General features: G+C 36.7%; 1 protein-coding gene across 2 annotated transcripts in view; it reads left to right on the top strand.

Annotated features, from left to right (window-relative positions):
• Positions 1-265: 265 nt before the first annotated feature.
• The window catches only part of DNAH14 (dynein axonemal heavy chain 14), a 510612-nt gene continuing 483027 nt past the window's right edge, over positions 266-27850 (top strand). The window contains exons 1-3 of one of the 2 annotated variants that reach the window (XM_054474368.2): positions 266-470; positions 22685-22794; positions 24986-25125. In XM_054474368.2, coding sequence (XP_054330343.1) covers positions 22718-22794; positions 24986-25125 — 217 coding nt within the window. In that variant the 5' untranslated portion in view covers positions 266-470; positions 22685-22717. The remainder of the gene's footprint in view (positions 471-22684; positions 22795-24985; positions 25126-27850) is intronic. The other variant, XM_063672417.1, reaches the window with a different exon arrangement.

Raw genomic sequence — 27850 nt, 5'->3', positions numbered from 1 at the left:
CACGCCCACGAGTTGTGAAAATCTTAAGTGTAAGTCACCTCTTTCAAAGGTCTCAGAGCCACCTGTTCTGCAAAGGCACACATTTCTCCCGCCTTTAGGCCATACCTAGGTAGGCACGCTCTGCACCCCCAACACCCCCCTTACCCCCAGCACCATTGGTGTCACATCGGAGGCCACCGCGTACCCGCGGTGGAATCTCGCAAGAGCCGGGGCCCCTCCTCACCTGCCCGGCACCCAGGATCCCTTGCGCCGCGTTCGGGACCCCACCCCCATTCTGGCCTCTTCGCTCGGGCGCAGGCGTGGCGCTTGGTCAGGCGGTTACGGCCAGGAGGCGTCGGAGCCTGGCGTGGTAGGGCTGTGCTGCGCGGTCCTTCCCATTCACCCTCTTCTGGCGCTCTCCGGCGTGGGCGGGCCGGACCTTCGCCGCTTCCAGGAAGGGCCACCACGGCCGTCCGACCACGGCGCGGCGGGTAAGGTCGTCCGCGTCTTCCTGCCAGCTGTCGGCGGAGCCTCGGCGGGCGGGGCGGCGCGTGGGGCCGCCGGTGTCGCACTGGGAGGGCTGCGTGGGCGCGGAGGGCCTGGGCGCTCCCCAGCTGTTGTGGGAGCGCCTCCGAGTCTCCGCGCGGAACCCTCACCAGGCAGATGCTGGCTCATCCACCAGGTGCCGGCGCTGCCACGCCGGGAGCCCCGACCGCAGGAGCTCTCACCGCGAGGGTCTCTTAGTTGCTCTCCCTCAGGCAGGCCGCGTTCCCTTCTATTCCTATATTTCTGAAGTTTTTTAAAAATTTTCCATTTATAAACGAATAATGAGCTCTTTGAAAAACCTTGCCATCACTTATTGTATAATATATACGTATACACTCTCAACACAAATATATATGGATGATTGTAAGTGATTTTTTATGTAGAGATATAACTTTTTTAAGAAGTTGATGAATTACATTAGGGACACTAATGGATATTTTACTTGCATTTGTGGGATAGACTACGCTAGGAAATATATGTATATATACAGTCATGTGCCTCATAACAGCGGTAGTCCCATAAGATTATAATGAAGCTGAAAAATTCCTGTCGCCTAGTGATGTCATAGTCAAGGCATTATGTGTTTGTGGTGATGCTATTGTAAACTGTGCTGCCAGTCATAAAAGAGTAGCACATACAATTTATGTACAGTACATAGTACTTGATAATAATAGATGAGTATGTTACTTGCTTATGTATTTACTATACCATACTTTTTTTTTTTTTTTTTGAGACGGAGCCTGGCTCTGTCGCCCAGGCTGGAGTGCAGTGGCGCCATCTCGGCTCACTGCAAGCTCCGCCTCCCGGGTTCACGCCATTCTCTTGAGTGCCTCAGCCTCCGGAGTAACTGGGACTACAGGCGTCCTCCACCATGCTCGGCTAATTTTTTTTATATTTTTAGTAGAGACGGGGCTTCACCGTGTTAGCCAGGATGATCTCGATTTCCTGACCTCATGATCTGCCCACCTCGGCTTCCCAAAGTGCTGGGATTACAGGCGTGAGCCACCGCGCCCGGCCTCTATACCATACTTTTTAATGATTATTTTAGTGTACTCCTCTTTATTAAAAAAATGTTACCTGTAAAACAGCCTTAGGCTGGTCCTTTAGGAGATATTCCAGAAGAAGGCATTGTTATCATAGGAGATGACAGCTCCATGTGTTATTACCCCAGAGACCTAGTGGGACAAGATGTGGAGTTGAAAGACATTGATATTGGTGATACTGATCCTGTCTATGCCTAGGCTAATAATGTGTTTGTATCTTAGTTTATAATTAAAAAGTTTAAAAAGTAAAATAAAATTTTAAAATAGAAAAATGCTCATATTAATAGAATAAGGATATAAAGGAAATATTTCTGTAGAGCTGTACAATGTGTGTTTTAAGCTAAGTGTTATTACAAAAAAGTAAGAAATAAAGTTTGTAAAGTAAAAGTTACAAGAAGCTATGATTTATTATTGAAAAAATTTATTTTTATATTTAAATGTTTTTATTTGTACCAGATTATGAGGTACGTGAGAAATTTTGGTACATGTATCTAATGTGTAGTGACCAAATTACGGTACTTAGGTTGTCCATGACCTGAGTACAATATATTTTTGTTAAGTACATTTTACTCCACTATCAAACACTGAATTTATTCCTTATATCTTACTGAGTCTTTGTACCCTTAAGCCCACTTCTGTTCATCCTCCCACTTCTTGCCATTCACCCTTCTCAGTCTGTTATCTATTTGTCCACTCTCTACCTCCATATAGTATTCAAATTTTAAACTTAAATTTTACTCAAATTTTGTAGCTCGCACATATAAGTGAGAACATGATATTTATCTTTTTGTGCCTGGCTTATTTCACTTAAGATAATAACTTCCAGTTCCATCTATGTTACTGCAAATGATATGATTTCATTCTTTTTTATGGCTGAATAATATTTCATTTTGTATATATGTACCACATTTTTTATCCATTCATCCATCGATGGGCACTTAGATTAATTCGGTATCTTTGCTTTTGTGAATACTGCTGCAATAAATGTGAGTGCAGGTATTCCTTTTATATATTGATTTCTTTTACTTTGGTTAGATACTCAGTAGTGAATTGCTGAATTGAATGGTAATTGTATTTTTAGTTTTTTAAGAAATCTCCCTACTGCTTTCCATAGTGGCTGTACTAGTTTACATACCCAGTAACAGTGTATAAGAGTTCCGTTTTCTCCACATCCTTACCAACATCTGTTATTTTTTGACTTTGACTTTTTATTAATAGCCATTCTGACTGGGGTAGGATGGTATCTCATTCTGGTTTTTGATTTGCATTTCTCTGGTGGTGTTGAGCATTTTTTTCAAATACCTATTGGTTGGTTACGTGTCTTCTTTTGAGAAATGTCTATGCATGTCCTTTGCATACTTTTTAATGGCATTGTTTGTGCTTTTCCTCGAGTTGTTTCAGTTCCTTGTATATTATGGGTCTTGGTTCCCTGTCAAATGAATAGTTTGCAATTTTTTTCTCCCATTCAACAGGCTGTTTTTTCACTCTGTTGATTATTTGTTTTGCTGTGCAGAAACTTTCTAGTTTAAATCCCATTTGTCTATTTTTATTTTTATTGCCTGTGCTTTTGAGGTGTTAGTCACAAGTTATTTGCCTAGACCAATGTCCAGGAGAGTTTTCCCTAGTTTTGGATCTTACATTTAAGTCTTTAATCCATTTTGAGATGATTTTTGTATATGGTGAGAGATAGTGGTCCAGTTTCATTCTTCTGCATGTGGCTGGCCAGTTTTCCAAGCATCATTTATTGAAAAGGGTATGCTTTCTCCAATGTAGGTTCTTGTCAGTTTTGTTGTAAGTCAGTTGGCTATAAATATGTGGCTTTAATTCTTGGTTCTTTATTTGGTACAATTGGTCTGTGTGTCTCTTTTTATACCATTGCCATGCAGTTTGGGTTGTTATAGCTTTGTAGTATATTTCGAAGTCAGGTAATGTGATGCCTCCAACTTTGTTCTTTTTGTTCAGGATTTCTTTGGCTATTCAGGCTCTTTTTTTATTCCATATGAATTTGGGGGATTTTTTTTCTAATTCGGTGAAGAATGATATTGGTATTTTGATAGGAATTGCATTGAATCTGTAAATTGCTTTTGGCAATATGGTCATTTAAGTGATATTAATTCTTCCTATCCATGAGCATGGGATGCTTTTTTATTAGTTTGTGTCGTATTCAATTTCTTTCATTAGTGTTTTATAGTTTTCTATGTAAAGATCTTTTACCTCCTTGGTTAAATTTATTTTTAGGTATTTTTCTTTTGTGGCTATTGTAAATTAGATTGCCTGCTTGATTTATTTCTTGGCTAGGTCATTATTAGTGTATAGAAATGCTACTGATTTTTGTACATTGATTTTGTATCCTGCAGCTTTACTGAATTCATCTGTAAAATCTAAGAATTGTTTGGTGGAGTTTTTAGGTATTTCTAGATATAAAATCATATGATCAACAGAGAGGGACCATTTGATTTTCTTTTTTTTCCAATTTGATGCCTTTTATTTCTTGCTCTGGCCTGAATGTTCTGGCTAGGACTTCCAGTATGAGGCTGAATGAGAGTGGTGAAAGGGGACATCCTTATCTTGTTTCAGTTGTTATAGGAAAGGCTTTCAACTTTAATCCGTTCAGTATGATGTTAGCTGTGGGTCTATCCTACGTGGCCTTTGTTACTTTGAGGTATGTTCCTTTTATGCCTGGTTTGTTGAGAGTTTTTATCATGAAGCAATGATGAATTTTGTCAAATGCTTGTTCTGCATTTATTGAGATTATCAAATGGCTTTTGTCCTTCATTCTGTTGATGTGATGTATCATGCTTATTGATTTGCATATATTGAACCATCCTTTCACTCCTGGTATAAATCCCACTTGATCATGGTGTATTATTTTTTTGATGTGCTGTTGGATTTGGTTTCCTAGTATTTTGCTGAGGAGTTTTGCAACTATGTTCATGAGGGATATTGACCTGTTGTCTTCTTTTTTGTTGTTGTTGTGTTCTTGTGTATTACAGATACCACTAACATTGTTTACAGCCAAAGAAATCATGTGGAGACTACACTAATACACACACACAGATTCAAAGTCAAAGTACCGTACCAGCCAGTACCATAGATACATCTTCAGGGAAAAGTCCTTCCCTATGAAAGTAAATTAAAAAATAGGAAGAAGTGACTGTTACACCAGATGCACAGATATCAGCATAAAAACATAAAAAACATGAAAAAGCAAGGAAATATGACACCTCCGAAGGAACACAGTAATCCTCCGTCAGTAGATCTTAATAAAAATAATTTTCAAAATCTCAGATATAGAACTCAAAATATTGATTTTAAAGAATCTCAGTGACATACAAGAGGATTGTTAAAAAATACAAATAAATCAGAAGAATAATTTAGGACATGAATGAGAAATTTCCTAAAGAGATAAGATTCTTTTGAAAAGAACCAAATAAAAATTCTGGAACTGAAGAATTTATTGAAGGAAATACAAAATACATTTGAAAGCCTCAACAATTGATTAAATCAGGTAGAAAAAAGAATCTCGGAACTTAACGATAAGTGTTTTGAAATAATTCACTCGGAAAAAATAAAGAAAAAAGTATAAAAAAGAATGAGAAAAGTCTTCGTGACATTTGGGACAACAAAAAGTGAGAAAAGTTATGAATTATTGATATCCCCAAGGGCAAAGAGAGAAAGGATTAGAAAACCTGTTTTACAAAATACTAGATAAAAACTTCCCAAGTCTAGCAAGAGATTTAGACATTCAGACACTAGAGGCTCAGTGATCCTCAGGCAGAAACAATGTGAAAAGATCCCCACGGCACATTATGATCAGACTGTCTAAAGTCAAAGATAGAGAGAATCTTAAAAACACCAAGAGAAAAGATCCTTGTCACCTATAAAGGAAACCCCATTAGACTACTATAGATTTCTCTGCAGAAACCTTACAGGCTAGAAAAGAATGAATGATGTATTCAAAATACCAAAAGAAAAAAAATGCCAACCGAGAATATATTATCAGCTAAAGTGAAGTGAAGAAGAAATGAAGTCATTCCTAGACAAATGCTGAAGGAATTCAGGATCACAAAATTGGTCCCCTAAGAAGTGCTCAAGGGAGTCCTAAACCTGGAAGTAAAAGGATGACATTTATCATCATGAACACACATGAAAGTATAAAACTCAGTGGTAAAGCAGTCACACAAAGGAGGAAAGGAAAGCACTCAAATGATACCACTGCAGAAATTCACCAAACCACAACAACAAAAAGAGAAAAGTAAAGGAACAAAGAATATATAAAACAACCAAAAAACAATTCACAATATGACAGGAACAAAGCCTCACATGTCAATAATAACCTTCAACATAAATGGATTAAATTATTCACTTAAAAGATATAGAATAGCTGAATGGATTTTAAAAAGATTCAGCTATATGCTGCTTACAAGAAACTCACCTTATCAGTAACAACACATATAGATTGAAAGTAAAGGGATAGAAAAAGATATTCCATGCAAATGGAAGCCAAAAGGGAGTAGGAGTAGCCATACTTAGATAAAACAGACTTTAAGTCAAGAATAATAAAAAAAGACAAGGTCGTTATATAATGATAAAGGAATTAATCCAGTAGGAAGATACAACAGTTCTAAATATATGCAACCAACACTGGAGCACCCATATTAATAAAGCAAATGTTACTAGCTATAAAGACTGCCATACAATAATAGTAGGGGACTTCAATACCCCACTCTCAGTATTAGACAGATTGTCTAGACAGAAAATCAAAAAAGAAACATTAGATTTGAACTGGACTTGAGACCAAATGAACTTAACAAACATTTACAGAATGTTGTGTCCAACGACTGCAGAATGTATATTCTCATTAGCACGTGAAATGTTCTCTAGGACAGATTAGATATTAGGCCACAAAACAAGTCTCAACACATTTTTAAAAATCAAAATCAAGTATGTTTTTTGGCCACATTGGAATAAAACTAGAAAGTAATAAGAACAACTCTGGAAACCATAAAAATACATGGAAGTGTAACAACATGCTCCTGAATGACCAGTGAGTCAATGAAGAAATTAAGACAGAAACAAAAAAAATTTTTGAAACAAATGAAAATGGAAACATAACATACCAAAACCTTTGGAATATATCAAAGTAAGTGCTAATGGGGAATTTTATAGCAATGAATACCTACATGAAAAAAAGAAAGATTACTAATGAACAATCTAATGATGTACCTCAAGGAACTAGAAAAGCAAGAACAAACCAAACCCCAAATTAGTAGAAGAAAAGAAATAATAAAGATCAGATCTAAATGAAATAGTGACTAAAAAACATAAAGAGGATCAATGAAATGAAAAACTGATTATTTGAAAAGAAACAAAATTGATAACTGATAAACCACAACCACCAGCAAGACAAACCAGAAAAGAAGACCTAAATAAACGAAATCAGAAATGAAAAAGAGACACTACAACTGATACCAAAGAAATATAAAGAATCATTAGAGATTATTATGAATAACTGTATGCCAAAAAAATAGGAAAACCTAGAAGAAACGGATAAATCCCTGGACATTTACAACCTATTAAGATTGAACCATGAAGAAACAGGGAACATCAACAAACCAATAGGTAGTAACAAGTTCAAAGCTGTAATAAAAAGTCTCCCATCAAAGAAAAGCCTGGGACCTGATGCCTTCACTGCTGAATTCTACCAAACATTTAAAGAATAATACTAATCCTACTCAAATCCTTCAAGAAAAGTGAAGAGGAGGGAATACTTCCAACCTCATCCTACAAGGCTGGCATTAACCTGAAGCCCAAACCAGAGAAGAACACACAAAAAAGGAAAACTATATGCAAGTATCACTGATGAAGATAGATGCAGAAATTCTCAACAAAATTCTAGCAAAATGAATTCAACAACACATTAAAAAAATTATTCTCCATGATCAATTGAGATTCTTTCCAGGGATGTAAAGATGGTTCAACATACACAAATCAGTAAATGTGATACATCACATTAACAGAACCAGGAACAAAAATCATATGATTATTTGATTAGTTATCAAAAAGCATTTTATAAAATTAAACATCCTTTTATGATAAACATCCTCATCAAAATGGGTATAGAAGGAACATACCACAAAATAATAAAGGCCATATATGACAAACCAACAGCCGACATCAGGGAAATATTGAAGGCTTTTCCACTAAGAAGTAGAACAAGACAAATATACCCACTTTTGCCACTTTTATTTAACATACTTCTGGAAGTCTTGGCCAGAGCAACTAAGCAAGAGAAAGAAAGGTCATCCAAATTGGAAAGGAAGAAATCAAATTAACCTTGTTTGCAAATGTCATGATCTTATATCTAGAAAAATATAAGGGTGCGACCAAAAAAACTGTTAGAACTGATAAATGAATTCAGTAAAGTTGCAAGTTACAAAATCAACATATGAAAATCAGTAGCATTTATATACACCAAAAGCAAACAATCTGAAAAAGAAATCAAGAAAGGAATCTCATTTACAGTAGCTACAAAAATATAAAATACCTAGAAATCAATCTAATCAAAGAAATGAAAGTTCTTTACAAGAAAACTATGAAAATTTGATAAAAGTAATTGAAGAGGACACAATGAAATATATTCCATGCTCATGGATCAGAAGAATTAATATTATTAAAATGACAATACTACCCAAAGCAATTTACATATTCAATGCAGTCCCTAGCTAAATACCAATGATATCCTGCACAGAAATAGAAAAAACAATTCTAAAATTTGTATGGAACCACAAAAGATTCTGAATAGCCAAAGCCCTCCTGAGCAAAATGAACAAAGCTAGAGGCATCACACTACCAGACTTTAAAATGTACTCCCAAACTATAGTAACCAAAACAGTATGATACTGGCATAAAAACAGATCCATAGACCAATGGAACAGAAGAGAGAACCCCAGTATAAATTCACACATTTACAACCAACTGATCTTTGACAAAGTCACCAAGAACATTCAGTGGGGAAAGGCAAGTCTCTTCAATGCATGGTGTTGGGAAAGCTGGATAACTCTATGCAGAATAATAAAACTGGACCCCTATCACCATACACAAAAATGAAATCAAAATGGATTAAAGACCTAAATCTAAGAACTGAAACTATGAAACTACTAAAAGAAAATGTTGGGAAAATGATCCAAGTATTTGGCAAAGATTTTTTTGTGTAAGTCTTCAAAAGCACTGACAACCAAAGCAAAAAGAGATAATTGGATTACATCAAGCCATAAGCTTCCACACAGCAAAAGAAACAATCAACAAAGTGAATAGACAATCTACAGAAAGGGAGAACGTATTTGCAACCTATCCATATGACAAGGGATTAATAGCCAGAATATATAAGGAGCTCAAACAACTCAATAGCGAAAAAACAAGGATTAAAAATAGACAAAAGATATGAACAGACATTTCTCAAAAGAAGTCATACAAATGGCCAAAAGGCATATGAAAACATGTTTGACATTGCTAATAATCAAATAAATGTAAATCAAAACCATAGTGCAACATCATCTCACTTCAGTTAAAATGACTTGTATCAAAAAGACAGGCAATAACAGATGCTAGTGAGAATGTGGAGTAAGGAGAATCCTCATACACTGTTGGTGGGAATGTAAGTTAGTACAACTACTATGGAGAACAATATGGAAGTTCCTCAAAAAACTAAAAATAGACCTACCATGTGATCCAGCAATTCCACTACTGATTATATATCCAAAAGACAGGAAATTAGTATATCAAAGAGATATCTGTATTTGCATGTTATTGCAGCACTATTCATAGTAGCCAAAATATGGAATCAACCTAAGTTCCCATCAATGGATAAATAAATAAAATGTGATATATATACAAAGTGGAATACTATTCAGCCATAAAAAAGAACCCTGTTGTTTACGGCAATGTGAGTGGAACTAGAGACTATTATGCTAAGTGAAATAAGCCAAGCACAGAAAGACAGATATCACATGTTCTCACTCATATGTGGGAGCAAAAAAAGTGGCTCTCATGCAAATAGAGTAGAATGGTAGTTACCAGAGGCCGGGAAGGGGAGGGGGATGAATGGAAAAAAATATGTATTTATTACCACTGAACTATACTTGTAAAAATGTGAAAGATGGCAAATTATATATGTATATTTTACCTCATTAAAAAAGAGAACTAACAATTTTAAAAATATAATACTTGATTGACAGTTATTTTCTTCTCAGCATTTTGAGGATCTTAATTTATTGTCTTCTGGCTTCTGTTGTCTAATAAACCAGTTAAACAATACACTTTTTGTCTTTTTATTTTGAGAGAGTAAGTAGAACCCTCAGATGCACTGGATTGTACTCTAATCCTTTTCCCCTATACCTGGTCATCATTGATCTTGGCATGGCCCTTTAAAAACTAATCAAAAAACGGCCGGGCGTGGTGGCTCACGCCTGTAATCCCAGCACTTTGGGAGGCCCAGGCGGGTGGATCACAAGGTCAGGAGATCGAGACCATCCTGGCTAACATGGTGAAACCCCGTTTCTACTAAAAATACAAAAAAAACCACGAAAAATTAGCTGGGTGTGGTGGTGGGCATCTGTTGTCCCAGCTACTCGGGAGGCTGAGGCAAGAGAATGGTGTGAACCTGGGAGGTGGAGCTTGCAGTGAGCCGAGATTGCGCCACTGCCCTCCAGCCTGGGCAACAGAGCGAGACTCCGTCTCAAAAAAAAAAAAAAAAAACTAATCAAAAAACATGTTCAAATAATAAACATCTGCAAACCCACTGTATAAGACAAGACTTAGAATATTGAACAATAATTTTTATCTGTGAACCTCTTTGATATGGTTTGGCTCAGTGTCCCCACCCACATCTCTTGTAGAATTGTAATTCCCAGTGTTGGAGGAGGGTCCTGGTGGGAGGTGACTGAATCATGGAGGCAGATGAATCCTTTGTCACATATATGTTAAATGTTATTTCACTTATCTACTGCTGTGTGACAAACCACCTTAAACTCTAGTAGCTTCAATCAACAACAATTTACTCTCTCTTGATTCTAGACTGAGCTGAGTAGTTCTGCTGCTCTATGTGGCATTGGGTCACTCATTCAGCTGGCTGCATTCATTTGATGGCTGAGCTGGGCTGAAGTGAAGAAAGCTTCACTTATGTGTGTGGTGCTTTAGTGCTTTCCCACATACTATTCCATGTGGCTGATTTGGGTGGTCATGGTCATCTCAGGGTAGTCAGATTTCCCACATAGTGGATAGCTTTAAAAGGGAAAGTGGAACCTGGCAGGTCTCTTAAGGGCTGGGCCTGGAACTGGCTAATATTATTTTCACAGTATTCTGTTGGTCAAAGGAATTCACTAAGACCAGCCCAGATTCAAAAAGAGGAGAAATAGACCCCACTTTTTGATGAGTGGAGTAGCATCCGTGTATATCAATCAATTAATGGTGGTTATCTTTGGATACTGTGTATTACATGTCTTTTGTAAATATCTCACAGTATGCAGCTTGTCTTTTTATTTTCTTTAGAGTGAGGTTTAATAAATTCTTAATTTTATTTTATTTATTTATTTTTTATTATACTTTCAGTTTTAGGGTACATGTGCACAACATGCAGGTTAGTTACATATGTATACATGTGCCATGTTGGTGTGCTGCACCCATTAACTCGTCATTTAACACTAGGTATATCTCCTAATGCTATCCCTCCCCCTTCCCCCCACCCCATAACAGGCCCTGGTGTGTGATGTTCCCTTTCCTGTGTCCATGTGTTCTCATTGTTCAATTCTCACCTATGAGTGAGAACATGTGGTGTTTGGTTTTTTGTCCTTGTGATAGTTTGCTGAGAATTATGGTATCCACCTTCATCCATGTCCCTACAAAGGACATGAACTCATCCTTTTTTATGGCTGCGTAGTAGTCCATGGTGTATATGTGCCACATTTTCTTAATCCAGTCTATGATTGTTGGATATTTGGGTTGGTTCCAAGTCTTTGCTATTGTGAATAGTGCCGCCATAAACATACGTGTTCATGTGTCTTTATAGCAGCATGTTTTATAATCCTTTGGGTATATACCCAGTAATGGGATGGCTGGGTCAAATGGTATTTCTAGTTCAAGATCCCTGAGGAATTGCCACACTGACTTCCACAATGGTTGAACTAGTTTACAGTCCCACCAACAGTGTAAAAGTGTTCCTATTTCTCCACATCCTCTCCAGCACCTGTTGTTTCCTGATTTTTTAATGATCGCCATTCTAAGTGGTATAAGATGGTATCTCATTGTGGTTTTGATTTGCATTTCTCTGATGTCCAGTGATGATGAGCATTTTTTCATGTGTCTTTTGGCTGCATAAATGTCTTCTTTTGAGAAGTGTCTGTTCATATACTTCGCCCACTTTTTGATGGGGTGGTTTGTTTTCTTCTTGTAGATTTGTTTGAGTTCATTGTAGATTCTGGATATTAGCCCTTTGTCAGATGAGTAGATTGCAAAAATTTTCTCTCATTCTGTAGGTTGCCTGTTCACTCTGATGGTAGTTTCTTTTGCTGTGCAGAAGTTCTTTAGTTTAAATAGATCCCATTTGTCAATTTTGGCTTTTGTTGCCATCGCTTTTGGTGTTTTAGACATGAAGACCTTGCCCATGTCTACATCCTGAATGGTATTGCCTAGGTTTTCTTCTAGGGTTTTTATGGTTTTAGCTCTAACATTTAAGTCTTTAATCCATCTTGAATTAATTTTTGTATAAGGTGTAAGGAAGGGATCCAGTTTCAGCTTTCTACATATGGCTAGCCAGTTTTCCCAGCACCATTTATTAAATAGGGAATCCTTTCCCCATTTCTTGTTTTTGTCAGGTTTGTCAAAGATCAGATGGTTGTAGATATGTGGCATTATTTCTGACGGCTCTGTTCTGTTCCATTGGTCTGTATCTCTGTTTTGGTACCAGTACCATGCTGTTTTGGTTACTGTAGCCTTGTAGTATAGTTTGAAGTCAGGTAGCATGATGCCTCCAACTTTGTTCTTTTGGCTTAGGATTGACTTGGCAATGTGGGCTCTTTTTTGGTTCCATATGAACTTTAAAGTAGTTTTTTCTAATTCTGTGAAGAAAGTCATTGGTAGCTTGATGGTGATGGCATTGAATCTATAAATTACCTTGGGCAGTATGGCCATTTTCACGATATTGATTCTTCCTACCTATGAGCATGGAATGTTCTTCCATTTGTTTGTATCCTCTTTTATTTCATTGAGCAGTGGTTTGTAGTTCTCCTTGAAGAGGTCCTTCACATCCCTTGTAAGTTGGATTCCTAGGTATTTTATTCTCTTTAAAGCAGTTGTGAATGAGAGTTCACTCATGATTTGGCTCTGTGTTTGTCTGTTATTGGTGTATAAGAATGCTTGTGATTTTTGCACATTGATTTTGTATCCTGGGACTTTGCTGAAGTTGCCTGTCAGCTTAAGGAGATTTTGGACTGAGATGATGGGGTTTTCTAGACATACAATCGTGTCATCTGCAAACAGGGACAATTAGATTTCCTCTTTTCCTAATTGAATACCCTTTATTTCCTTCTCCTGCCTGATTGCCCTGGCCAGAACTTCCAACACCATGTTGAATAGGAGTGGTGAGAGAGGGCATCCCTGTCTTGTGCCAGTTTTCAAAGGGAATGCTTCCAGTTTTTGCCCATTCAGTATGATATTGGCTGTGGGTTTGTCATAGATAGCTCTTATTATTTTGAGATATGTCCCATCAATACCTAATTTATTGAGAGTTTTTAGCATGAAGCGTTGTTGAATTTTGTCAGAGACCTTTTCTGCGTCTGTTGAGATAATCATGTGGTTTTTGTCATTGGTTCTGTTTATATGCTGGATTACGTTTATTGATTTGTGTATGTTGAACCAGCCCTGCATCCCAGGGATGAAGCCCACTTGATCATGGTGGATAAGCTTTTTGATGTGCTGCTGGATTCGGTTTGCTAGTATTTTATTGAGGATTTTTGCATCGATGTTTATCAAGGATATTGGTCTGAAATTCTCTTTTTTTGTTGTGTCTCTGCCTGGCTTTGGTATCAGGATGATGCTGGCCTCATAAAATGAGTTAGGGAGGGTTCCCTCTTTTTCAATTGATTGGAATAGTTTCAGAAGGAATGGTACCAGCTCTTCCTTGTACCTCTGGGTAGAATTCGGCTGTGAATCCACGTGGTCCTGGACTTTTTTTGGTTGGTAAGCTATTAATGATTGCCTCAATTTCAGCTCCTGTTATTGGTCTATTCAGAGATTCAACTTCTTCCTGGTTTAGTCTTGGGAGGGTGTATGTGTCAAGGAATTTATCCATTTCTTCTAGATTTTCTAGTTTATTTGCGTAGAGGTGTTTGTAGTATTCTCTGATGGTAGTTTGTATTTCTGTGGGATCAGTGGTGATAACCCCTTTCTCATTTTTTATTGCATCTATTTAATTCTTCTCTCTTTTCTTCTTTATTAGTCTTGCTAGTGGTCTATCAATTTTGTTGATCTTTTCAAAAAACCAGCTCCTGGATTCATTGATTTTTTGAAGGGTTTTTTTGTGTCTCTATTTCCTTCAGTTCCGCTCTGATCTTAGTTATTTCTTGCCTTCTGCTAGCTTTTGAATGTGTTTGCTCTTGCTCCTCTAGTTCTTTTAATTGAGATGTTAGGGTGTCAATTTTAGATCTTTCCTGCTTTCTCTTGTGGGCATTGAGTGCTATAAATTTCCCTCTACACACTGCTGTGAATGCTTCCCAGAGATTCTGGTATGTTGTGTCTTTGTTCTCATTGGTGTCAAAGAACATCTTTATTTCTGCCTTCATTTCGTTATGTACCCAGTAGTCATTCAGGAGCAAGTTGTTCAGTTTCCATGTAGTTGAGCGGTTTTGAGTGAGTTTCTTAATCCTGAGTTCTAGTTTGATTGCAGTGTGGTCTGAGAGACAGTTTGTTATAATTACTGTTCTTTTACATTTGCTGAGGAGTGCTTTACTTCCAATTATGTGGTCAATTTTGGAATAAGTGCAGTGTGGTGCTGAGAAGAATGTATATTCTGTTGATTTGGGGTGGAGAGTTCTGTAGATGTCTATTAGGTCCGCTTGGTGCAGAGCTGAGTTCAATTCCTGGATATCCTTGTTAACTTTCTGTCTTGTTGATCTGTCTAATGTTGACAGTGGGGTGTTAAAGTCTCCCATTATTATTGTGTGGGAGTATAAGTCTCTTTGTAGGTCTCTAAGGACTTGCTTTATGAATCTGGGTGCTCCTGCATTGGCTGCATATATATTTAGGATAGTTAGCTCTTCTTGTTGAATTGATCCCTTTACCATTATGTAATGGCCTTCTTTGTCTCTTTTGATCTTTGTTGGTTTAAAGTCTGTTTTATCCAAGACTAGGATTGCAACCCCTGCCCTTTTTTGTTTTCCATTTGCTTGGTAGATCTTCCTCCATGCCTTTATTTTGAGCCTATGTCTGTCTCTGCATGTGAGATGGGTTTCCTGAATACAGCACACTGATGGGTCTTGACTCTTTATCCCATTTGCCATCTGTGTCTTTCAATTGGAGCATTTAGCCCATTTACGTTTCAGGTTAACATTGTTATATGTGAATTTGATCCTGTCATTATGATGTTAGCTGGTTATTTTGCTCGTTAGTTGATACAGTTTCTTGTTTCTCTAAACTTCTCTTCTCTCTTCATTTCATTCATTTGATCTTCCATCACGGATACCCTTTCTTCCAGTTGATCAAATCAGCTACTGAGGCTTGTGCATTCATCACGTAGTTCTTGTGCCGTGGTTTTCAGCTCCATCATGTCTTTTAAGGACTTCTCTGCATTGGTTATTCTAGTTAGCCATTCGTCTAATATTTTTTCAAGGTTTTTAACTTCTTTGCCATGGGTTCAAACTTCCTCTTTTAGCTCAGAGTAGTTTGATCGTCTGAAGCCTTCTCTCAACTCATCAAAGTCATTCTCCATCCAGCTTTGTTCCGTTGCTGGTGAGGAGCTGTGTTCCTTTGGAGGAGGAGAGTCACTCTGATTTTTAGAGTTTCTAGTTTTTCTGCTCTGTTTTTTCCCCATTTTTGTTGTTTTATCTACCTTTGGTCTTTGATGATGGTGACGTACAGATGGGGTTTTGGTGTGGATGTCCTTTCTGTTTGTTAGTTTTCCTTCTAACTGTCAGGACCCTGAGCTGCAGGTCTGTTGGAGTTTGACGGAGGTCCACTCCAGACCCTGTTTGCCTGGGTATCAGCAGCAGAGGCTGCAGAACAGCGGATATTGGTGAACAGCAAATGTTGCTGCCTGATCGTTCCTCTGGAAGTTTTGTCTCAGAGGTGTACCCGGCCATGTGAGGTGTCAGTCTGCTCCTACTGGGGGCTGCCTCCCAGTTAGGCTACTCGGGGGTCAGGGACCCACTTGAGGAGGCAGTCTGTCTGTTCTCAAATCTCCAGTTGCATGCTGGGAGAACCACTACTCTCTTCAAAGCTGTCAGACGGGGACATTTAAGTCTGCAGAGGTTTCTGCTGCCTTTTGTTTGGCTATGCCCTGCCCCAGAGATGGAGTCTACAGAGGCAGGCAGGCAGGCCTCCTTGAGCTGTGGTGGGCTCCACCCAGTGGGAGCTTCCTGGCTGCTTTGTTTACCTACTCAAGCCTTGGCAATTATGAGTGCCCCTCCCCCAGCCTCACTGCTGCCTTGCCCTTTGATCTCGGACTGCTGTGCTAGCAATGAGCGAGGCTCCGTGGGCGTAGGACCCTCCAAGCCAGACGTGGGATATAATCTCCTGGTGTGCCGTTTGCTAAGACCGTTGGAAAAGCGCAGTATTAGGGTGGGAGTGACCCGATTTTCCAGGTGCCGTGTGTCACCCCTTTCTTTGACTAGGAAAGGGAATTCCTTGACCTCTTGAGCTTCCCTTTCTTCGGCTCACGCTTGGTGTGCTGCACCCACTGTCCTGCTCCCAGTTTCTGACACTCCCCAGTGAGATGAACCTGGTACCTCAGTTGGAAATGTAGAAATCACCCGTCTTCTGCATTGCTCACGCTGGGAGCTGTAGACTGGAGATGTTCCTATTTGGCCATCTTGGCTCCACCTATCTAAATTCCTAATTTTAATACAATGTAGTTTTTGGAATTTTATATTATATTCTTGTTTGTAAGTTATTCACTATCTCTGGATCCGAAAATTGTTCAGTTTTCAAGTTTTACTTCTCACATTTCAGTCACTTTGAAAAACTTTTTTTGTCCTTGTTTTGTTTGTATATTTGGTGTGAGTCAGGAAATGAATCTAATTTCATTTTCTTCCCCTTATGGCTTTTTTTTTTCCTAGCTGTATTATTTTTCCAACTGATTTGATATGTTACTTGTTGTATATCAACGTTTCATCTACTTTTTGTTTTGTTTTTTTGTTTGTTTGAGACAGAGTCTCACTCTGTTGCCCAGGCTGGAGTGCAGTGGCCTGATCTCGGCTCAGTGCAACCCCTGCCTCCCAGGTTGAAGTGATTCTCCTGCCTCAGCCTTCCGAGTAGCTGGGATTACAGGCATGCACCACCACGCTTGGCTAATTTTTGTATTTTGAGTAGAGACGGGGTTTTACCATGTTAGTCAGGCTGGTCTAGACTCCTGACCTCAGGTGATTTGCTCGCCTTGGCCTCCCAAAGTGCTGGGATTACAGGCGTGAATCACCGCGCCCAGCCTCGTCTACATTTGGTACTGTTTCTGTGATTTCCATAATGTTATCTGTGAATTTCTATGTTCCAGTACTATGCTGCCTCAGTTACTAAAGATTTATTATTAATTCTACTATTAGACTCTCCTTCATGTTATTTTTTTCTCAGAAATGTCTTGGCTATTCCTGACCTTTTATTCTTCTATATAAATTTTTAATCACCTTGACAAAGTCTATCAAACAAACAAAAAAACTGTTGAGATTCTGATTGGAGTTGACTGTAAAGAATTGATATCTTTGTTTTTTCTACTCAGTAATGTTTTGCTCTTTTGATCCTCTTGATTGTAGGTTTATTTTCTATTTTTAAACATTTCTGCTCTAATCTTTAGTATTATTCTACTTTGGATTTATAAAGTTTTACTTTTTCTAACTTCTTAATTTGAATACTTAATTTAGATAATATTTCTTGTTTTCTAGTATAAGCATTTTATGGCTGTATATTTACGTATGAGTACCTCTTTAGCTGCATCTCACAAGTTTTAATTTTAATATCTTAACATTTATTTCTTAATATTTTAAATTTTCTATCATTTCTTTTTTTGAAATATGAGTTATTTAGACATATATTTCTTAATTTCCAAATTTATGGGGTTTCATGATTCATCTATTTCTACTCTAATTGTATTGTGGTCATAGAATTTGGGCTATATGATGATAAATCATTTCAAATTTGTTGACTTACATTATGATCCAGTAGGTGGTTGATTTTCAAACCATGCCATATGTGCTTAAAATTATATGTATTCTGCACTGCTTGAGTTTTATATAATATATATGTTAAATCAAACTTTTAAATTGGGTTGTTAAAATCTGTATCCTTAATGTTTTTGTATGTTTGTTTGCTAGTTTTGGTAGGAAAAATTTGGCCTGATTAACTGAAATAAGTTTGTTAAAATGCCTCATTATCATACTAGATTTATTTTTTCTCCCTATGGTTCTTTCAGTTTTTGCAATATATATTATATGTTTACACATTTGCATTCTATATTTAGAAACCATGTTGTTAAGTCCAAATTCCAAACTCTTCTGTTTTATTTTCCTGGCAAAATGAAAATTTAGTCACTATGTAGTGATTATCTTTCTATCTAGTGACTCTTTCTGCTTGAGTATCTTTTTTCTGATGTAAATATAGCTATAGTATTTTTATTTTCTTTAACAGTTGCCTGGTATATCTCTTTCCTGTAGTTGCATCCTTGTTGTATCCTTATGTTTCGGAAATTTGTCTTTTGAACAGGGTATAACTGAAATTTCTTCCCAATTTTGCTATCATTGTCCTTTTAGATAATTTAGTTCATTTATATTGATTATAATTAGTAATATGTTTCTATTTATTTCTGCCACTTTATTTTGTACTTTCTCTTTTGTTCTGACTTTTCTATTTATCTTTCCGTCTCCTCTTAGACGGGTTGCTTATATATTTATTTTTATTTCACCCCCACTCTCAACTGTTAGCTTGAAATTATGCATTCTATATATACTTTAGTCATTACCATAAAAATTTTAAGATGCATATTTATCAAAGCATAAGTTTAATCCATCTGTTTTTCTTCCCCCATAAAATGCAAGTATCTTAAAACACTTTAGTTCTGGTCATTCCCCCTCCTGACCTCTACGCTGTTATCGTTGGGTAATTTAGTTCCATCTCACTTTTAATCCCATAAGAAATAATTATTGTTTTATGCAGTGTTTGTTTAGCTTTACTCACATTTTTTGCTCATAATTTTTTCTTTCATCTGAGACCTTTCACTTGGGATCATAGTACTTCTTTTTTGAAGTCCTTTAGGATAATTTTTATTTGTGTTTATTGATTTTATTTGCCTAGCAATGTCTTTATCTTGCCTTTATTCTTGAAACGTATTTTTACCAGATATAGAATTCCAAGTTGATGGTTATTTTTCCTTAGCACATTGAAAATATTGTATCGTTTTCTTGGTTTAGATTTTACTGTCAAGAAGCCCATTCTTAGTCCAGTGATTTTCCAGCTTAAGTAATCTATCTCTAGTACCATTAGGATCTCCTCCTTGTCTTTGGCATTCTGCAGTTTCACTGTGTTGGGTGTGTGTGTATCCACATGTGGCTGCTCATATGTATATATATATATATATATATGAACATATGTTCATTCTGCTTAGAATTTGTTGGACTTTATGAAACTGAAGATTTATGTCTGGAAAATTATTCTCAGTCATTATGGTCCCTATTTCTCTCTTCTTCCAGACTCTTGATTTGTTTTGTCTGATTTATTACTTTATTCTTTGTAATAGTTAACCTGTCTTTTATTTTTTCAGATCTACCTGAATAAAAATAAGATTACTGTTTGGGAAAGTGAAGGAGGAAATGAATATTGTATGGGCAACCTATTAAAGTCAACCACAACTATCCTTTATTTTAAACTTTTTCTCATGTTTTTAATCCCTCTCTTGTATAAACACATAATTTGTTTTGCCTCTGATACTTTGGAAGGTTCATGCATTATTATATTTCTTCAAGACTTAATACATTATATTTCAACCTGTAGCTTGTGAGCTGTGTATTTTAGATAGCATCTATTGACTCTCCATTGCAAAATGAAGATATTAGAATATAATTCATGAATTTACCTTTTATCTGATGTCTCCTACTCCCAGATTTCCATTGTTTATGTTATAATTTTTGTTCTTCTTATGGATAATTTTATACTTTTTAATAATATATTTACACTTCTGTTATTTTATTTATCAGCCTTAACCAGTGTCTGTTGACCTCTGTATCAGAAAGATGAGGAAAGCAAATCACTTATGCTACCTACATTCCATCTACCTCCCTTTCCTCCCATCTTGATTTTTTTTTAGTACTTGCACTATTACTTTGATACTCATATTTAGATTTTATTTACTATCTAAATATAAGTATAGAAATAAAATTTTGTTCTGTGTTCATAAGTCTCTTCGTTGTTTTGACTTAGTTCTGTATTTAAATGAGTTTAATGCTGTTATTATTATTTTCTTTATTTACAAGTTGTCCTTTTTTTATGTCTGTGTTGGTGGGATTTATTGCCATGTGCCTTTTATAAGAAGGTATTATGGGTGATATTTTTCATGAATTTTACATGTTTTGAAATGTTTATTATCTTCATGCTTAAATGAAAACTTGACTCTGTATAAAATTCTTAAGCTATTCTTTTTATTTCCCTTAGGAAATTTTCTGGCATTTGAATGTTTCTGTGGAGAAGTGTGAGGTTAACTTGATGTTTTTTACTTGTCTGATATGAAAAAAGTAGCTCGTTTAATTTTTTTTTACAGTTTGATTAGTAATGAGTTTGAGCAACCTTTCTTGTTTATTGGATGTTTGTTGGTAATGATGAGAGCATGAATATGTAAGTCACTCCAAAGTCAATGCTGAGGTTGGGGTTAGCATATACTCTCTTGAAGGAGTTGGCAAATGATGGCCTATTGGCCAAATCTGGCCTGCCACCTGTTTTTGTATGTCTACAAGCTAAGAATGATTTTTACACATGACAATTCACAACCACTTTAGTGATAGGTAACACTAACTTCGAATCCCAGTTAAGTGAAATGTTATCTTCCCCAAAAGAACACTATTTTTCTCATAGGCCTACTGTATTACAAAAAAAATACTTAATTATTATTACCACTTATTGAATTTCATCAATAAAACATTTGTGGCAATTTGTTTTCTCTTTTGTTGTATGGTACCTATGTAATAGCCTCAATTTTGCCTTTTGACTCACAAAGTCTGAAATATTTACTCTTTGGCTCTTTTTATTTTATTTTTTGAGACGGAGTCTTGCTCTATTGCCCAGGCTGGAGTGCAGTGGCACGATCTCAGCTCACTGCAACCTCTGCCTCCTGGGTTCTAGCGATTCGCCTGCCTCAGCCTCTCAAGTAGCTGGGATTACAGGCATGCACCACTGCTCCTGGCTAATTTTTGTATTTTTAGTAGAGGTGGGGTTTTGTCATCTTGCCTAAGCTGGTCTCGAACTCCTGGCATCAAGTGATCCACCCACCTTGGTCTTCCAAAGTGCTGGGATTACAGATGTGAGCTACTGCACCCGGACTCGTTGGCTCTTTTTCAAAAAAGGTTTACTGACTCTTGCTTTATTGCAAGTCCAGAATGGATTTGATTTAGGGATTTTTTTTTTTTTAATCCAGTGCAATCTACTTCCCTTAGGCTCTGTTTCTTCATCTTATCTCCAGTTATGGTCAAAGTTGTATCCTTCAGTTATTGGCTGCAGTGAATGATCCTTCTGTGGCCTTTCTTGGTATTCTTTGGGTCATGACTAGGACTCTTTCTGCACCCTGAGTCTCGTCAATAGGTAGACTGTCCTACATTGATGTTATAGTTGTCAGCTTCATACCAACTGTGTAGATTTCTGGCTCTTTTTTTTATTGAGACGGAGTCTCGCTCTGTTACCCAGGCTGGAGTGCAGTGGCGCAATCTTGGCTCACTGCAAGCTCCGCCTCCCGGGTTCACACCATTCTCCTGCCTCAGCCTCCTGAGTAGCTGGGACTACAGGCACCCACCACCAACGCCCGGCTAATTTTTTGTATTTTTAGTAGAGACGGGGTTTCACCGTGGTCTCAATCTCCTGACCTCGTGATCCACCAGCCTTAGCCTTCCAAAGTGCTGGGATTACAGGCGTGAGCCACCATGCCCGGCTGGCATTTCTATTCTAGTAAGAACTACTCTTACCCCTGGCTTATTTCAGTCTATCTTACTTGATTTATCTGAAGCATATTCACTTGCCAGCTAAAACTTTTTCTATTCTTCATTGATTCCAGTCTTAAATTTTTGCCTTTAATTCTTCAGTTACAGTACACGGCCATGTAGCACATCACCTTTATTTAGAGACTTTCTGTATCTTGTTAGATTTCCCTCAGTCATCAGAAAGAAACTCCCCTTTTTATATTTCATAACCCACTCCCTTTTGTTCTATTCTATTCTATCTGAAGAATGCTGGTAGTATATGGATGTGGCCTTTTAGTGCTTAGTGAATGATGAAATTAGTTCATCAGCTTCAGCTACCACTTCTGATGACTTTCCTAAGTTCTTTTTGATAATTTCCCCTAAGAAAATAATCTTAAAACTTATCATTATCTTTAGCATGCTATTTAATGTAAGCTAAAATTGTATGTACATAAACCAATGCATGTAAGATGGAAAAAAATTGCCATAGAGAGGAAGTTAGACAATATAGAGATTGCCCTGAGAAGGCTTACTAGCTTAGTGAAGGGTTTGGAAATTATACTGTGTATAAGAAAGAAAGGCAGTCAGGATATTATATTAAGCCTGTTGAGAAGCTGGGAACTATATATGCCATTTTGAATACCAATTGTCATAGTTGTCAGATTGTATTGTATATTAAATATAATAACGTGAATTTTGTTACAGCCAGTTCCTTTATAGTTTCGTTCAGAAAAACATATGGAGACATTTATACCCATTGATTTGACAACTGAAAATCAAGAGATGGACAAGGAGGAAACCAAGACAAAACCAAGGTAAAAGTAAGATAAAATATAATGAGTTTTTTTTCTAAAGTAAGATTTCAGCAGTGTGTGGCTGGTAGTAAGCCATTCTGACAGTGAAAGACTTAAAATATCTTATCAGAATTTATTGATGATTCTAGAGTTTAGAAAACCTTAGTTTCTCAGGGAGTGTGTTCTGACAAGACAGGCAAATTAACCCTGGTTGTTGGCTCCTTCCCCCAGACCAACCTTGGATATGCCAAAAAAGTGAGAAGGAGATTGTTGGATATGAGAAATTAACCAACAACTGAGAAATCCTAGGAAAGCAAAAGGTATCATTTGTAATAGTATCAAAAAATAGGTACATTAGATACATAGAAATACTTTTTTTTTTTTTTTTTGAGGCAGAGTCTTGCTCTGTCACCCAGACTGGAATGCAGTGGCACGATCTTGGCTCACTGCAACCTCCGCCTCCCAGGTTCAAGCAATTCTCCAACCTCAGCCCCCCGAGTAGCTGGGATTACAGGTGACCACCACCACACCTGGATAATTTTTTTTTGTATTTTTAGTAGAGATGGGGTTTCACCATTTTGGCCAGGCTGGTCTTGAACTCCTGACCTCGTGATCCACCCGCCTCGGCCTCCCAAATAAATACTATTTTTTAAAATGATGTAATTATGACCTTTATGAGAAAATTATAAAGTTTAATGGAGAACTCAACAAAATTTATATAGAAGAGCAAAGGGCCAAGAATATATAAAACACTCCTGAAAAAGAAAATCTGATAATCTTGACCTACAACTATAAAAACTTATTATAAAGCTATCTTAACTAAGAATTGTGCTGTAGAAACAAGGATACACAAATAAAAAATAAAGAACCCAAGAACAGACAATTGTATTCATTTTAAGTGAACATAGACCTGGCGTTATAGGTTAGTGAGGATTGAGTGGGCATGTTCAATAATGGTGCTGTGACAATTGTTCCTTATTGGGTGGGGGCAGAGGAAGAAATGGAGTCTGTCTCTTACACTATACCGAAAAGTCAAGGATTTAAAGACTTATGTATTAATTAAAAGACTTGTAAAAGGTAAAACTTTATGTTAGGAAAACATATAAGCTCATTTTGTCATTACCTTGGACTAAGGAAAGATTTCTTAAGAAGCCGTAAACAATACAAACCATAAAGGAAAAGGTAGATAAATTATATTAAAATTAGTAACTTCTGTTTATAAAGACATCAAGAAAGTGAAAAGATAATTCCAAATCAGAGATACAAAGTGACAAAAGATTACTGCTCAAAATGTGTAAATAACTATTACACATTGTTAAGAAAATGGCAAAAAATTCAGTACCAAAAAAAAAAAAAAAAAGAGGTGGGGAGGACAACAGATATGGATAGACATTTTAATGAAGGGGAAAATTTTCAAGATGTTTATAAACAAAGAGGGAACTTAAAGTGCTCAAAGGAAAAAGATTTAAGAATAATACCTAATAAATGATCTATAAATAAGTTCAAAGACATTGTGCTTTCTTTGTCCTAGAAAAGAAATATTACTTTCTTAATGATATGATTAAGTATTTTTCTTTAATATACCAATAAAGTGCTTTTTTCCCCTTAACACTACATATAAGACTTTACAGAACCTAGAATTTTCTCTGCTTTGTAAAACTGTGATCTACCATATAAGTCTATTGTAGGCAGTAATTTTGGATCCTGTTCTTATGAAAAAGTTTTTCCAGCAGTAGACAGTTGGCCAATGTCCTGTGAAAAAAAAGGAAGGCAGTGTATGAGTATGAAATTTCAGAAAATTGTGTTCTGACTTCACTCTGCTTAATTGGGTAACAATTCTTCATCTCCTAAAATGAGATCAAGATTCATAAAGCCCTTCTAACTTTAAATTTTCAATGATAATTTATATTTATTTTTTAATGGTAACACCAGTTAGACCTATTTAAAATTTAACTAGACTCTCCATGTAAATGTTGCAGATCTTTTTCAAAGTGCCTATCAAAAATTACTTGAGTGAATAGATATTATATTGTATTGTACAGAATAAATATTTAATCTTTCAATTATGGAGCATGTTAACCATAGCATTTATTAAACCTAAGAAGCTGTTTTAATTATAAATGTGAAATTTTAGGTAATATGCTAATAGCTCAGTATTTTATTGGTGTGATTTTCCATTTATTTTCTTAGAATTGTTTGCTTTGTCATTTAGACTTTTAAAATATGAAGAGAAAAAATATAAAGATGTGAAACCATTAGAGACTCAACCAGCTGAAATAGCAGAAAAGGAAACATTGGAATATAAAACAGTTAGCACATTCTCTGAATCTTTGAAGTCAGAGAAAACAGAAGGTATTTATCGAGATTACTATTCTGGCATGTTGATTTATATTTTAGTTTATGGAAATTGAAAGAAATTTTTCATAGCATTAAATTAAGGAAACAAGTGAAACATATTGAAATATTAGTGTCTATTTTACTAACTTCATTAGTTATAGCAGTTAGCAGTGTCTTCAAATAACGGGAACATAATCTAACTACTCATAATAATAATAAAAGTAACAGGAATATTACTAATACCAGTGAAATGTCAGAATATCTGATATGTCTATAGCACTTTACAGTTTCCATCACTTTTTCATGCATATCATGTCATTTTTTTTGAGGTACAGACCTTACAGGTGGGTCACAGTTCTCCTAAGTCCCCAGTGCCTCTAGCTGTTTTGTGACCTCCTTTGTTGCTCTTACCTACTAGTGTCTAATTGCTCCCTCACATACTTCCATTTTTTAAGTCTTCTTTCCTTCTTCACTCAAATTCTACCATTTTCAAGATTTGATTTTATTTTTTACCACAACTTCCTTTCTCATCCAGCACTCTTATGTCCTCACTTTTATAAGCTTCCAGCCCCATTTATGGTGCTTGTGTGGGGAAAACTGTACCTCCTCTCCTTTAAAGTAAATCCCACCGCTTCTGGAGCTCTGCTTCTGCCATTTCCATAGGAAGCTGGGGTCCATCAGATATATTCTCTTATGTCTTTTTTTCTCCTGGCTCTTTTTCTGTCAGCACATAAACATGCTACATGCTTAAACACCTTAAACAAAACAACCCAGAAGCATCTTTAGTTCTGTATTAGCTTTTCACAGTTATCAGTCCTCTTGAAAGAGTAGCCTAGACTTCCTTACCTCTAATTCATTCCTCAACCTGGATTCTACCTCCTTCATTCTACTGATAAGACTCTTTCAAGGTCGCCAGATACCTCCTCGTGGCTAATCTTTATAAAAATTAATTTATAAATAAAATAATTTGTATTTTACTGCACCATTCTGCAATAGTTTATTATTTGACCACTTATTTCCATTTTTCCCCCTTGACTTTTAAGGAAATTTACTCACCTGGCTTTCTTTATACTTTTCTATCTGCTCATTTTCAGTCTCTTTTATGGGTTTTTACTTCTCTGTGTTCCCTTTAAATGTTATTGTTTCTGAGGTGTTTTAGGGTCTGCCAAAATTAGTGTTTCCTATTCTCTCTGGACTAGACTATACTTTGGTTTTAGTAATAATATATAGTCATGTACTGCATAACGACATTTTGGTCAATGATGGACTGAATATATGATGATGGTCCCAGAAGATAATAATACTGTATTTTCACTGTACCTTTTCTATGTTGAGATGTGTTTAGATACACAAATACATACTATAGTGTTACAGTTGCCAATGATATTCCATACAGAAACGTGCTGTACAGATTTGTAGCCTAGGAATAATAGTCTATTCCATATAGCCTTGGTGTGTACTAGGCCATACCACCTAGGTTTGCGTAAGTGCACTCTTAGATGTTTGTGTGACAGAATTGCCTAATGATGCATTTTTCAGAATGTATCCCTGTCATTAAGCAATACGTGACTGTATTTCTTCCTATTTTACCTATTAAATGCATACCACAAACAATATTTAGGTATACCTTTAGTTGTCTTCATCCTCTGCCTGAAGATGGATATATTTGATTTCTGGAAGGGTCCTGAGCTTCCGGAATTCTGGCCTTCATTGGGCCAGAATGTTTTAATCTGTGGAGTGCCTAGACCTTACAGATAGCTGTGTTTGCAGGCTGGACAAAGCTTCCCCTCCAACAGAGTGAAAAGTAGGAGTACTCTGAGCCTTTTGCTATTTTTCTTAGGAAAGACGAAAGAAATATAAGGCTAGATAGGGATACAAGTGGTGGGTAAAGCAAAGATTTGGCCATGTTAAGGAATTTTGTCATAATACTTTGAAGATAAGAGCCATGGAAAGGTTCTAAGCAAGGAGTTAATATGAGGGTTTCCGTTTTGTAAAGATCACTCTGGCTGTATATTGAAGAACAGATTGGAAGAGAACAAGAATCGATATAGGGGGACCATTTAGGAGGCTGTAGATATTCTGAAGGTAGAATTATCAGTTACGGTGATGGGTTGGTGAAAGAGAAGCAGGTGTCAAAGATGATACCTACACTTTGGGCTTGCTTAAAATAATGAATAGTGGTTCCATTCACTAAGACAGGAAGTCCTAAAAAAAGGTCAGGAGTTTAGAGGAAGGATCATGAGTTCAATTTTGGACATGTTGAATTTGGAGTACCTTTGACACATGCCAGTGATGTCTAGGAGGCAGTTGAATATATGTGTCAGGAGCTCAGAGAAGTTAGGGCTGAGGTGTTGTATTTGGGAGTAATCATGTGTGTGGATGTTTAAGCCATAGTCATGGATGAGATTGACCAGGGAGAATGTATAAAGTGAGACTAAAACAGGGCCAAGGAAAAGTAGCAATTACGAGCCAGGAAAAGGACAGCTGCAAAGGACATGGGATTGGTCAGAGTTAAGCTGAATAGGATGACAAGAAAGAGTGAGGTGTCACAGGACTCACCCAAAGGAAACAATTGTATCCAAAAGGAGAAGGAGTGGTCTAAAGTATCAAATAACACTGGTAAGTAATATGAGGACTAGAAAATGTCCGTTGAATTTACTGACCTCAAGAATATGGCACGTGAGTGCTGTTTTTGTGGTGTTCCAAAGCCAGACCAGAGTAGAGTAAGAAATGCATAGTA

This window comes from Pongo pygmaeus, chromosome 1, assembly GCF_028885625.2.
Source record: "Pongo pygmaeus isolate AG05252 chromosome 1, NHGRI_mPonPyg2-v2.0_pri, whole genome shotgun sequence".
NCBI lineage: Eukaryota > Metazoa > Chordata > Mammalia > Primates > Hominidae > Pongo > Pongo pygmaeus.
Note: the sequence above shows the minus strand (reverse complement) of the source record. Positions and strands in the feature narration are given on the sequence as shown.